Raw genomic sequence first — 14,275 nt, 5'->3', positions numbered from 1 at the left:
GTAAGAATTAATATTTTAAAATTATATTTATATTTATAATAATTAATAATTTCGTTCGTTTGAACGGGAACAGCTTTTCTGCTAGCTGGTCATTATTCAATATATTTTTTGCCTTGGCAACTAAAAATCTGTTAAATTTGCACTGTAAAGGAGCAACATTACTTTCTCAATATTCTTTATATTTCCACAGCCAATCTAGTGCTTTCAACATGGTTATAAAACTGTTTAAATCCAAAGAAAGCATAAAGCAAGCCTCCTTGTGGTGCTATTTTTTGATTAGAATCCTTTTCATCAGGCTTGTTAACCGGCTGCTAAATCCTCAACCAACCACTAATTCTGCTTGGTTTGCTTTCATCAGTATCTGCTTCTCTTTATTTCACTTTCCACATATCTAATGACAGGATGAGGATCTTTAGTGAAACATAATCCCAATATTTTACCAGACAAGACAATTTCTTCATCTTCACTCCAACTTTCGATGCACACTCCCACCAAATTCCCCTTCCTATTGGCAGCACACGTGCCACGGCATGGCAGGAGAGACCAAGGAGCTGAACCAAGTGAACGCTGGCTCCATCAGGAAAATTGCATTATGGACATTCATGGGAGCATGTTACAATTGAAATTACAACTGTGCTCGTAATTGGAGCATATTACAATTTCAAAATTGTTATTTTTATCCCACACAGCCACAGCTCCCATGGCAGCCAGCAGAAGTTGTGTCTTGAATAAGAACTGGCCTGGGAAACCTTTTGGCCTTTTACTTATCTTCAGTCACTCCGACAATTTTCATTTAGCATTTTATTGCTTTGCACTGCTGTGGATCATGTGTAAATGGTTTTGCCATTATTCTGTTTTGAAGTCACATGGCACTTATTTGTAAGGAAGACTACTGCAGACAATAAAAAAAAGCAAAAAACAAAAAACAAACAAACAAAAAAAACCACCAAAAAACAAAACAAAACAAAACAAAACAAAACAAAACAAAACAAAACAAAACAAAAAAAAAAAAAGAGAGAAGAGAAAAAATACAAAAATGGCTGCATGCAGAGCTGTGCAGTGCCAGCACAGGCACAAAGGAGAGCAGGGGAGCAGGGCTGTGCTGGAAGGGGCAGTCAGAAATGTGTGAAGGAAACAACCCTGGCGACAGCAGACAGCCCCATGCAGATCATCCCACTGCTGCCTTTCTCTCTGCATCCCTGCCTTCAGACCCGCTCCCTCTGTGCCCACTCTCAACTCATTAATCCCATTTTTTTTTTTTTTTTGCCTGTCAGCTTCCTTCCCCAAGATTTTCTCCTCTCGGTTTTAAGCGCTTCTCAGATGAAAATCTGTCCTTTCCAGCAGCAGAGGGTTTTGTCAACTCTTCTCTGTCGTGTTTAGCCTCTTCACAGAATCCCAGAATCACTGGGGTTGGAGAAAACCTCCAGGAGCAGGAGTCCAACCTGTGACCAATCCCAACGTGTCAAACTGAGCAGAGCACTCAGCGCCTCATCCAATGAAGTGGTTCACTTCCAAAACATTGTGTTTCCCCCAAAAAAGTGTTCTTTCTGTACATTTCCCCTGTGTTTCAACTCTACTTGTCCAGAGTACAGAGGACTCAAGGAGCAACAGAGTTTACTGAGATCCCTGCAGCAACCAGGATGAGTAGCTCATTCATCTTTTCATTCCCTCTCCATCTTCAGAGGATGAAGAAATAAATATCAAATAATAATATTTGGATTTTTTTTTTTTTTAATTCACTTAGCCGCCCAGAGCTAGAGCTAGTCCTGCTCTTTTTATCTGTCCTGGCAAGGACTAGACACCTGCAAAATCTCTTTTTGTGGAAAACTGCTTCCCCAGATGGGAACAGCTGCACCTGTGTAAAACTACCCTGTTGCTTCAGAGTCCTCATAGAATCATGGAATTTGGGTTGGGAGTGTAAATATCACCCAGTGCTACCCCCTGCCATGGGCAGGGACACTTTCCACTAAACCAGGTTTCTCAGACCTCCATCCAACCTAGCCTTGATCAGTCTGAGGCAGATGCCCGGCATGAAAAGCTTCATCTTCATCCAGGAAAACTCCTCCCTCAAAACTCAGGTAGGAAAGGGAAAAGTGGACGGAAGGAAAAGTTCATGGCAGAAATCAGTGCCTGGCTTAGGGGATATCACACGATCTCCCCCTTTATTGGCGCACTGGGATGAATGCTGTATGACCACCACAAACACCACTCTCAGAAATTGAGCAGATTGTAGAAGAATGCCCATGCCTGATTTTCTCAGGCAGCTGCCAGCACCGCGGGCTGGTCTGAAACCCCTGGCTCGCTTTCTCGTCCATCTTGAAAAGAAGTGAGCGATTTTGCCAAATTGTGTTATCTTTATGATATGTGGATGGATAGTCACTAAGGGATGGGCTAAAAATATGAATTAATTTTCATTCCTGACCTAAGCAAGATTTCCAGCTTTTAAATGAGACAGGCTGCTCCAATAGCCTTCAGTGCCACCTGGCATCCAGGACTATTTTTACTGCAAAAGCCTCATTTTCATCAGAATGGGGTTCAATATGACCTTTACATAATTTTCTGATTTAGTCTATATTTTGCTTGGAATAGATGGAAAAGTAATTAGCAAGCTAGCTCCAGGCACTGGGAAAAAAAAATAAAATATGCAGTTGGAGAAGAAAAAAGGAAAAGGAATTGCTACAAATGCGTAAACCAAGTTCAGCAAGACAGTAAATCTCTGGTACAGTCCCTGGGGGAATGGCAAATCCTTTCCCTTAGAATAATTCTGAAAGATGATTTCCCTCTTTGAAATGTGTGAAATGGAAGAGCTTTGCACACCACAGCAAAATCACTGTGGCCCCAAAGACAGCCTGGGAGCTGTCACAAAACCACAACTCCAGATCCTGCTGTGCAGTGGGCAGGAAATTGAAGTCCTTGAGACTTGACCAGACACATCCTTGATGCTTTGACAGTGACAGAGAAAGCAGATTAATCATGTCATTAAAGTTTCATTTCAATAACTTGAAAAAAAAAAATAAAAAAAAAAAAAGAGGGAGAGAAAAATCTGTCTTGGTTTCTCTTTTCTGATCTTCATGGAATCATAGAATGGTTTCAGTTAGAAGGGACCAAAAAGATCATCCAGGTCCAAAAGTCATCATAGTAACCATTGAAGAATGCACTTTTTTTTTTTTATTTTTTTTTTCCAATTAATAAAAGCTTCTTAATAATACCTCTTAATAATGCCTCTCTGGGCATTATTTTCACAGAAAAGACAGACCCTTTGTGAAACCCAGCTTCAAACCCACATCAGTTAAGTATTTTAAGGACAAACACCTTATAGTTATTATATAAGGATATAAGGATAATTTTAATATAAATATAAAAATAAAATATTAAATATAAATTTAATATAAATATAAATATTAATGCCAGTACAATCTCAAATGTTTTTCATTTCAATTCTTAGCCTCATTCTCTAGGCTGGAGAACCAAGGGCATGTCCAGAACTTTAACCAAATGGATCTCACCTGCTCTTTGATGAGCAGGGCAGCACCAAATGGCAAAAGAATTTTCTGACATGAAGCAAGGAAAGAAAAGGAAAAATTGGTTAAAATATTCACCCGTTCAAGAAAAGATCTATCTAATATTTGAATTATAGAATTATGGGCTGTTTTGGGTTGGGAGGGACTGTCCTAGGGTGACGTTCTGGTGCTTGTATCCCCAGTCGTGTGCTCTGTTCATGCCTGATGTTATGTTCTGTGCCTTCAGGACTGACTCTAAACGTGAAGGATTGTTTTGTCTTGTTATCAGCCGGCTCACCTGCCCCCATGCTCTGTGTCCAGGAGAGGCTTGGCTGGCTTGGCTTTGCTTGCTTGCTTTTGCTTTTGCTTTTGCTTATTAGTTAGTTTAGCTAGGCAGTCCAATTTTTACCCTGGACTGTTTCTTTTTCCCTTCCCTTTCCCTTTCCTGAATATCATCTGAACCTGCTCTGGACCTGGACCTGGGAAACACCAAGAAACACCAAGAGTCTGCATTTTGTGACCTGAGCCTGCATTTTGTGACCTGAGCCTGCATTTTGTGACCTGAGTCTGCATTCTGTGACCTGAGCCTGCATTTTGTGACCTGAGCCTGCATTTCTGTGACCTGAGCCTGCATTTTGTGACCTGAGTCTGCATTTTGTGACCTGAGCCTGCATTTTGTGACCTGAGCCTGCATTTTGTGACCTGAGCCTGCATTTTGTGACCTGCAGCAGCCATCCCCAGCACCAGAGACTGATAGCTGGGCGACCACTCCCAGGAGAGACTTTCTGAATTTGTCATCTCTTCAGAGCGGTGAAAGGGTTTTGTCATCTGGTGTTGGTTTTTTTTTTTGTATTGGGGAGTGTTTTTGCTTGTTAAATAAACAGGTTTTTTTCCATTTCTCTCTGAGGAAATTCTTCCTGAACCAGGTGGAGGAGGGGCTGTGGGGGGTTTGCTTTCTGGGGGCTCCTTCTGGAGGTCTTCTCCCAAAATTTGCCCTAATCTAGGACAAGGACCTTAAATTCCATCCAGTGCCACCCCAGCCACGGCAGGGACACCTCCCACTGTCCCAGGTGCTCCCAGCCCCAGGGTCCAGCCTGGCCTTGGGCACTGCCAGGGATCCAGGGGCAGCCCCAGCTGTGCCAGGGCCTGCCCACCCTGCCAGGGAACAATTCCTGATTCCCAACATCCCATCTAAACCTACCTATTTTTAAGCTGTCTAAATTAAAATTATTTTAAAACAATCTAATATAAACCTGTCTAAGATTGGTGCCAAATGAAACCCTCCTACCTTCCACTATACATCGTTATGAAAAACCAAAACCATGAAAATTTGATATTCTGCATATCAAAGTAATATTAAACTGCTGCATTTAATAATAATATGTCTAGTGTTTTAAATCTATAAAAAATGACAACCCAATAAATTTTTAAATACAACGATATTTAGATAGAGAAAACTAATTATTTTACCACGTTTTTATAGTACAAGTTCCATTCTGTTGGGTTTTTTTAGGTATCTCATGAGCAATTTTATTTCTGAGGATCCAATATATCCAGCAGAAATACTTTTCTAAGAGTCATCAAGGCTGCACCCGGCTTTAAAATATCTATTGACCAAAGTAATTTATATTACCTTTAATTTTTCATCTTTCTTTCTACAAACCAATTTTTTTTTAATTCTATGAATAAAAAGACAAACACCAAGGCAATATGTTTTGGTACCCCTCTTTAAAAAGTTTCTTAAACACAGGAGATCCAGGGAAGAAAACAAGCACCAGAGAAAAACCTGGAGTTCTCCTAGCAGAAACAAAAGAAAGCATATAACTTGTGTTTTGATTTTTAGCCTGGAATTTAGATTTCAGGTATTGCTTAAAACCATGCTCCCAGAGTAAAAGTAAGTAAGAGTAAACTCTCAATAGTTTTAGATTTCTATTTCTCATGACTTTTTGATATTTTGATATAACTGTAATTGTTATGTCTAGTACAACTTTAATCCTGGAACTTTTGGTCTTCCATTGTAATTATTTTCTAAAATTCCCTTAATTTCCTTTAATGAAATAAACTTAATTCTATAGATTTTTACAGCAGAAGTCTCATTTGAGAAGGCATTTTCAACTTTTATTCTTTCTCGAAAGTGATTTTTTTTTTCCCCCCTATGTTATTTACTTCTTTAGGAAAAACATTCTAAAATAACTTTTATATAAGTTGAAATTTTAAATAAACAGGGAACAGGTTGGATATCACATGCAATTTTGGAAGGGTAATATAATTTTCCTTAGATACACAAATATTCCATGCAGCTTACATACTCTGCCACGAGGTTGTTGAAGGGATTATTTTTTAGTAATGTCTTTGCAGAAGGAGGCCCTGTCATGTAGTGAATCTTTAATCTCTACAACACCTAAACTTAAATAAGGCAACAGCAAAACTGTAAAATAGCTTTTATTACCATGAAACTCTAAATGTGTTTGCATATGTTATATAGATGGGATGCAAAGACAAAAACGCCTTGTTCCCTAAAGCATTATGATTAAAAAAAAAAAAAAGAAAAATTAAAAAAAAATCAGTGGCAAAGAAAAGGAATGGCTCCAGTTAGGTGATGATCTCAAAGGAGATGTATTTATTACCTCAGCCAAAACCACTGTGTAGAGACAAGTGAACAAACTGCTGTGCTCTGTCTCACCAGGTGCTGGAAGAATTACTCTTCAATAATTGTAGAAACTACTCCAGGCTCCTTGAGGAGACGTGGTGGGGGGCGTGGGGGTGTGGGAATCCATAAAACCATGGGGAAACACTTTTGGGATGAAAAGCTTCAAACAGCAGGACATCCAGCAGGAGTTTCCTGCTGCAATCAGCTTCTAAAAATAGTTGTCAACAAAAGGAATCTCCTCCCGGCTCAATAAACAGCTTTCCAAAACTCGTGCCACTTATGGATGGGATAAAAGCACGTGGAAAAGAGAGAATTTTCCTGAGATTTCCCTAGCTTTATTCAATAAATATTTAATTAAATAATAATCTTATTAAATTATTTTATTAAGTTTGATATTAAGTCAAAACAAATGAAGAAATACGGCGAAGTGACTCAAAATAGCGGTAAGATGTCCACAATGACATAAAATCATAGGTATTTAACTGGAAAGAAAAAATAGATCTAGGACAATGCTTTACCCAGAGGCATTGCTAAGGAAAACTTTGTTGAAACTGTGAGGAAAAACCTGGAAAAACTCCTTGGTTTATCTTTCCTTATAAGGCAAATTGGGTGAAAAACATGGGGCTATAATTAGAGTTCATAATTAGCCTCAAGCATTCTGAAACTCAAGGAACTCCAGTGAAACATCATTTCTATAGAGAGATAATTTCAGGGCACTTATTACTACAGGATTAATAATCCTCAGCTTACTGGTTACAACACTCAAAGTAAAATTTTAAATTTTAAAACTTTGCTTCTACAGAATTCCTCACAGATGGCATTGTCAGAGCAGCTAGACCCTACCCCAAAAAGCAGAGTATGGGAAATAGCAGTGTTTCATCCCATTGGTTAAACAGGAAAGGAACTTTTAGCTTTGGTCCTGATCACAGGTCAATTAAAAGTTTGCAATTTTCATAAAATGTGGAAATAATGTTTAATAGCCTTCATAAAAATATTAGATGCAATTTATCTTACCTCGTGTTGTTTCAAAAGTCAAGGCATTTGTTGGAAAAATACTATGTGTATGAATAATTATTAGATAAATTTCATGAACTGGAGGAAACACGCTGCACTATTTTTTTTTGTGGAAAAGAGCAAAATGTGGTATTGGATAAAACTACCTCTACCAGGCACATACCACTTAAAGGCTCTAGGTGGGTGCATGAGGTTTTGGATGCAGTTTCTATTTATTTTTCTGCACCCCTGCAACTTCCAAACTGCACAGCGGCATTCCTACCCTGAGGGAAGGGAATCTGCTTTAAGCAGAACCCACAGTTTTAGAACTGCCAATACAATCTGAGGAATAAGTTGTATTAAAACAATCCTGTAAGAGTGCAGAACTAATCTGTTACTTTCAAAACAGCAACATCTGGTCATATCTTACAGCAAAATCAATAGGAGCTATAAATTATGGAGCATCTGAAGAGCTAGCATTGCTAGCAAAGCTTTAAGATAGAAATTAATGTTAGATTGCACTTTATATATGGATTTTTCTCTTAGTATAAATCATATCTGTAGTGCAGCCCACCTGGCTGTGTTATAAATTCCTCTTCCCTCCACTTGGACATTTTCAGCTGATGTATCTGGGTAGCTTGGCCAGATCACAGTTAGGGGCTCACAAAAACAGCAGTGGTGTTCAAAGAGGGAGACCATGATTTCTGGGAGATGGTCTAAAAAGAAATGTGTGTATTTAAACCATTTCCCTAAAGGAAAAAAGGCTGGGGGTATTGTTTTTTCCTAAGTAAAAAACCCCATCCTTTTCTAATGTTTTTGTTGAATGGCTGCAGTAGGTTTCTGCTAAAACACTTTCCATGAAAACACCAAGACTCCAAGACAGATCTCTCAAGAAATGGAGAGTTGAAAGTTGATGTTTAGTAATTAGAATGCATGGTCCATGGGGGTGTGCGAGTACTCTACATTCTTTCCCCAAATTCCTCTTTTTTCCCTTCTTTTGCAGTGCTATTTCTCATCTCAGTCCTCCTTCCTGCTCATTTTGCTGCTACATTCATGTTTAAAGCTCCCTTCTGCTTCTTTCTGTATTCAGTTCTAGTCTCAGCTACTCTCCCTCTCTCACATTCTACTCTTGGCTTTGTTCTCTGTCCTTTCATTTATTATTCTCTGCTGTATCCTAATTACTTATATTGCTCCCAAGTTGTAGGTTAGCGTTGTAAACAGTGTTCAATCCTTCCTTCCCATCTTCCTCTCTTCATTCACTTTCCTCACCTTTTCTCTTTTGCTCCTCTGGAGGCCTTTCCTTCTTTTAACAAGCCACTATAAAGTGATTCCCCATTTATTTGATGTTTTAGCTCGCTGAGTTTGTACAACTCAGTGCCATTTCAAATATGTTAGGCTGCTCAGTGGCATTCTTCTCTGGTACACTGTCTTCTTTTTTCTTTAAATACTCCCCAGCTAATGGATTGCCAATTAATTAGAAATAGTTAATCTTCACAATAAAATAAACACGATGCGTTTGTGTCTCTCTGGGAGCTCCTAAACTAATTTTTATGACTGTGATGGTAACCATTCTCACTGCTTGGCAGCTTGTCAATGGAAATAAAAGTTCTCTGAGCAGATACCCCAGCCATCGTTTGGAGAATGTTTTCTTTGAGCACGATGCTTCTGCATCTGCTGCCTTTCTTTCCCCTTCCTTCACTGCTTGTTCCCAGATCTTTAAAGGATGTCAGTTTTGGGGCATCATCCAGGTGACTGAGTTTTGCCAGCATGAAGACAGAGAAAAATCTAACATTTCAGAAAAAAAAAAAAAAAAAAAATCACTGATTTTTTTTTTCAGCTCCTAATTGAATCATTCTGTTATCTGAAGCTTGACATGTCAGCTTAAGCATGGAAGAAGGAAGGAGCATGCCACTGATATTTTTAAAAGCTACAGGAGGATTACATTTCCTACTGACTCCCAAGTTGAGGAGAAGGAGAAAAAACAGAAGGGGGAACAGACAGAAGAGGATAGATCCCAACTGTGATATTTGCCAAGTTATACACAAAATGAAACAGGCTAAAATGATGTTAGTAAAGGCAGCTCTCAAGAAACAGTTTCCACAATGCAGATGTAATGTAAATAATTCATACCTGCTGAAGTTGGGTCCTCTTCAATGGAGGCTGTGCAAAAAGGTGTCAGGAGTGGGGAGGGAGGCAGGGAGAGAGAATGGGAAGAGGAAGGAAGGGAAAGAGAGAGAGAAAAAGAGAAAAAAAAATACAAATGAAGAAATCCATGTAGTGCTAATGGTTGTATTGTTTACATTTTCTTAATATAAAAGCAATTAGATAGAACAAAAAACTTTATTCTCATAATCCTCCACCCCTTCTGTTCCACTCAGATTCTTGCCAGCCTGGTGGGAATTGCTGATTCTGAAATTGAGCAGTTAGGGAGCCAAAGGGCAGTTTTGGGGTGGGTTGTGTGTGCATGTGTGTCTGTCAGGGACACAGTTACCCACTGGGCTCTCCATTCCAGATGTTTATTTTTTTTTCTGGGAGAAGCAATAAAAATCCTGTCTTCACCTCTCCCTTCTGTTGACAGATAACCATTAAATTGCCTTAAGTTACCATCAAAAAGCACTGATGGCTCTGGACTATCTATCACCCTCACATTCAAAAGAAGGAAACAGACATATTCCCAGCAAAGGTGCATTTTTAAAAGTACATCGGTGACCTAATTCTTTCTCTTATTTTAGTCAGTGTGGTTTATATACACATGCATCACAGAAACGGTCTCTTCACAGCCTTGAAAAACTTTTGGATGACAGTAAAAGCTGAATTCCAGTGTTTCTTGCTTGGACACCGTGAAAGGAACCCAGAAGTGAGAGAACTCTCCATAAATGTGATATAGAGGCCCCCCCGAGACATTAAACACGTATATCCATACTTTTACTTTTTCCCTTTTAACAACTGCCTGCTGCCAGCTGGAATGGAAGCTCCTCCTGTTTTGATTTCTTGCAGAACAATCTCAGACATCACTCCTTCATCCATGGCAGGCATTGATCCATCCTGACAGAGCTTGCACATGGCATGGCTAAAAATTTCAAACATTTCCTCAAAGACCATCACCACGCTTGGTAAATTGACTTTTTTTTTTTTTGTTTGTTTGTTTGTTTGTTTTCCTTTTGCTATCACCCCATGTTGTATGCAGGGAGAAACTCTAGGAGAGGGGCAGGGAGACCTTCCCTTTTCTTGGCAAAAAAAAAATTGTCAACAGAAACCAAGTGCAATTGAGAGGGGCCATAAACCTTGGATAATTCAGCACAATATTCTGTATGCAACTGTATGCAGAAACCAGCACTGAACACATCAGTTATTCCTAATTGCAGGGTAGCTTGGCGTCCTTTTGGGGACTGTCAAATCTAATAGAGGGGAAATAATGAATCACTCTCTCAAGCACCAGCCAACCATCTTGTCTCTAACTACAGTCATTGGAGGCAAACAGGTGATTTTTATTTCTAAAGTTTGGTGTTCAGATAAACCCTGAAGAAGGCTACACAGAAAAAAAAAAAAAAACCCATAACATTATGTCAGACTTAATTTAAAATGGCCTAAACATGGTACTTAGCAGAGCCTTGCCTTCTGCAGCTCCTTATTTAGAGTTTGAATGTGAGTTTTGAAACTAGATTAATCTATTATGCAGTGCACATATGTAAAGATCACATCAAGCTTTAACATGATCTTTTACTACTTAAACTAAATTTAAATAAAATGTGTTTGTGGTAGTAGAGGATTTCAAGGTAATGAAAGAAAAGAGGGAAAATACCACACTACTGTTTTTAACTTGAACTAATCAGGTAAATCATTAATTTAACAACATGAAAGCTGATTATAAACACACACAAAAAAACCCCACAAAAACCAAAGGAACCAACCAACCAATTAAAAAAAAAAAAAAAAAAAAAAAAAAAAGCCAAAGAACCCTGATTCCTCAAACTCCACAAAAACAACAACAACAAGCACCCAGACCAGAATATTTGGAATATTTTAATCTTAGAAAAACAGAATCTGAAGTAAATAAACAAACTAAAAATCAAATCAATAAAGTAGGTTGCAATTTCTCAGGGTACCAGTGGAAGAGACAACTACACAGACAGAACAGAACATGAAAGCAGGAAGTCAGAATTTTACAAATGCCCCAAATCCATATCAGCTTCCAGCTCTACTGCTGCTTGAATGAAAAATAATTCAAAGTACCGGAGACTCTGCTTTAAAACTGGTTAAACAAAATTGTTCAATTACACAAGTTTCCTTCAGACTTCTATTTGAATAATATTCTGAGACTTAATTATCAGGATGAATGGCAGCATTAGCAATTCAAAGCTGGATTCTGTTGCTACTCTGATGGTTGTTTCAGAGGGACCACTCTGCACTTAGGTACACATCTAAATAAAACAGCTGAATCTCAGCTGAATATATCACTCAGATGACAAGATGGCTATGCCAATAATGTTACTTTTCTGTTTATTTAATTAATCTTGGCTATTTGATTGCTGGTTTAAGCTCATCCAGGAATAGACTATGTTCTTTTCCTGTCTCACTTAGAGCTAGTGAGAACTGCTTTTGCAAAAAGACCAAATTCTACTTGTCAATACTGTATTTCTTAATCCTAGACAGAAATTAAAGATGGGTATTAAAAATGGAGATGAAAATGCAGTTATGACCTTGTTCATAATTCAAACAGACTTCTAGAAAACATTAAATTAACTTAATCTCTTGCTTTTCATGACAGGATACTTTTAGCTCCCTTTAGATTAATAAACCATGTTTAAAAAAACAGCCTTACAGTGAGATGTTGAGTACTCAAAGAATACCTCTACTTTTGCTTCATCATACCAGCTCAAATGCAATATCAGCACTCTGCTTTCCACTTCTTAAGGAAATGCACTAAATTACCACACCAAAAATTTCCTACACGACACCACCTTTTTTTTTTTTTTTTTTTTTTTTCCCATCAGCAGTGATTTAAAACTCGGTTATTTTAAAAAATATGTTTATATAGTGACTCATCCCCAGGGTAATTATCTGTAATTTACTCTTTGCTGGTTTCAGAGGAGTGGAGAGGGGGTAAGATGGAGTTGCCTTGTTCAGCTGGGCTGGCAGAGGGAAGCTGGTGACTCACTGCTGTGGGTGGTGGGTCCCCATCAGCCTGGAGTCCTCCTCCTGACTGCCACAGAGGAGCCAGATATTTAACTAAAAAAAGGCCCCCCAAAAAAGTCACAGACATCCCCAAGTCATGGTCTGGTAACAGCACAGCATGACCTTAAGCTGTAAATTACTCTACAGCTTTAAAGCATTTTTCACAACGCATTTCTTCCCCTTTTAATGCATCATTCACAAAAATATAATAAGATATATGGCAGGAGAGATGTTGGATTTTATCTTCTTCAGAAAAAAATATCATGTTCACTTGGGAAAACTTAATTTTGTTTTTCTTAGAGGGGAATAATACTGCGTGACATAAGTGGGATTAAAAAAAAAAAAAAAAACAACAAGAAGACACAGGCAGGTTTGGAAAGCTTATATCAGGTGACATGCCATCCAACATTAGCTTAAGAGAGATAATGCAGAAAGGCAATGCTTGGATACTATCTGAATATCTATGCCAGACTCCTGATTATTCCTGTTGCAATGGCAGAAACCTTGACAGGTCTGGGAAAAAAAAAAATCTGAATTTTGAGGCATAAATATCTTGGTTTAGGCAGATCCAGTGTAACAGCCTGCTGTGCAATGTTATATCTTATGACACGTAACACTAGCTTTGCATTATATTAAAGCCTGTGCTAAATTTATATTAATGTGAATATTTTTTTAACATTCAAATACCATGTTAGACTCATATACAAAGGAATAAAATTAGATATATATAGCATTATCCCTATGGAAAATCTGTACAAGAAGTCCACAAAATTATCCAAATTATCCAGTATGCTCCAAGAGAAAATAACATTTTTCTGAATGCAGCATCAAAAATAAATTATAGTCTGCTCAGCATCAAATCTCAGGGGTCTCAGTGGACCTGCGTGCAAGGAACACTGACTGACTTCCCAAAATCTCAGCTGTAGTCATTAAGAATGTGATTTTAATGCTACAGATCTTTCACTGAAAACATGTATCTAAGAATCCTGTCTCTTCCCCCTCTCCACATCTGACAGAATTCAGCATCCACAGGCCCTTGGAGCAGCATTTGCCCCCTTCCTGCTTCAGCTGGCCAAGCTGGTTTTGCACTAATTCATGAGAAAAAGAAAAAGAAAAAAAAAAAAAAAAAAAGAAAAACATTTAAAAAATCCCGAAAAACTGCAACAAACACCTCAAAGAAACAGACAAGAGAGGCACAGCAGAACAAACAGAAATGAACAAAAACAAAGCCAGAAGGAACACACCAGGCCCCTCACCAGTGCATGGCAGAGATAACTCTCCACGAACTAATGAAACGCTGCTTGGGTGACAGATGTTCGATGGAAAACAAATATATTAATTAAGAAACCCCAAAAATAGCCCTTGGCACTCAGTAGAGGAGATGTATCACTTTCCACAGGTTTACATCGATTTAAGCACTTAAAATCTATGAAAAAACTTACTCTTTCTTCATTGTTTTATTTCAAGGAAAACATATTCTAATAAAAAAGTGGATGTCTGAGCAAAATGCCGTGTATTATTAAAATCTAGAATGCTAGTGTCTTAAAATGACAGTATTGGAAATTCCAATAAGAAATAAAAGCAAATAATCCATTCTCACTGGTCATCCTTTTATACCAGTCACCAGGGCCATCAGTGCTGCAGGAGAATATGTTTAAATATCAAATAAAAAATTTATTTAGGTGAAATACTACATTTTGTAGAAGACAGGATTAGATAATGATTTTATTTTTTTTTTTAAGTGCTTTCACATTTACAACTCTCTAGAGCAAGGCAGGAGTGCCCCGGTGTTTGACAGGATGATCTTTCTTATGGAAAACAGTGCAAAGAAATTAAGTTTTAAAGCAGTTCCTGAGTTCTTAGTCAGCCCCAGTTCTTGCCAAGGATTCCAGTGATGCCAAAGGCACAACACTACTGAAAATTCTGAAACCAGGAGTAGTCTGCCATGGCCTGAAAT

The 14,275-nt window shown here is 38.2% G+C and overlaps 1 protein-coding gene across 2 annotated transcripts in view; it reads right to left on the bottom strand.

Annotated features, from left to right (window-relative positions):
- Positions 1–14,275, bottom strand: part of EDIL3 (EGF like repeats and discoidin domains 3) — a 241,025-nt gene that overhangs the window by 133,336 nt on the left and 93,414 nt on the right. Inside the window, exon 3 of one of the 2 annotated variants that reach the window (XM_053968850.1) lies at positions 9,274–9,303. The exons of the other annotated variant lie outside the window; for it this stretch is intronic. Within the exon in view, the coding sequence (XP_053824825.1) occupies positions 9,274–9,303 (30 nt within the window). The remainder of the gene's footprint in view (positions 1–9,273; positions 9,304–14,275) is intronic. 2 annotated transcript variants of the gene reach the window in all.

This window comes from Vidua chalybeata, chromosome Z (assembly GCF_026979565.1).
Source record: "Vidua chalybeata isolate OUT-0048 chromosome Z, bVidCha1 merged haplotype, whole genome shotgun sequence".
NCBI lineage: Eukaryota > Metazoa > Chordata > Aves > Passeriformes > Viduidae > Vidua > Vidua chalybeata.
This window is presented reverse-complemented; position numbering and strand designations above follow the sequence as displayed.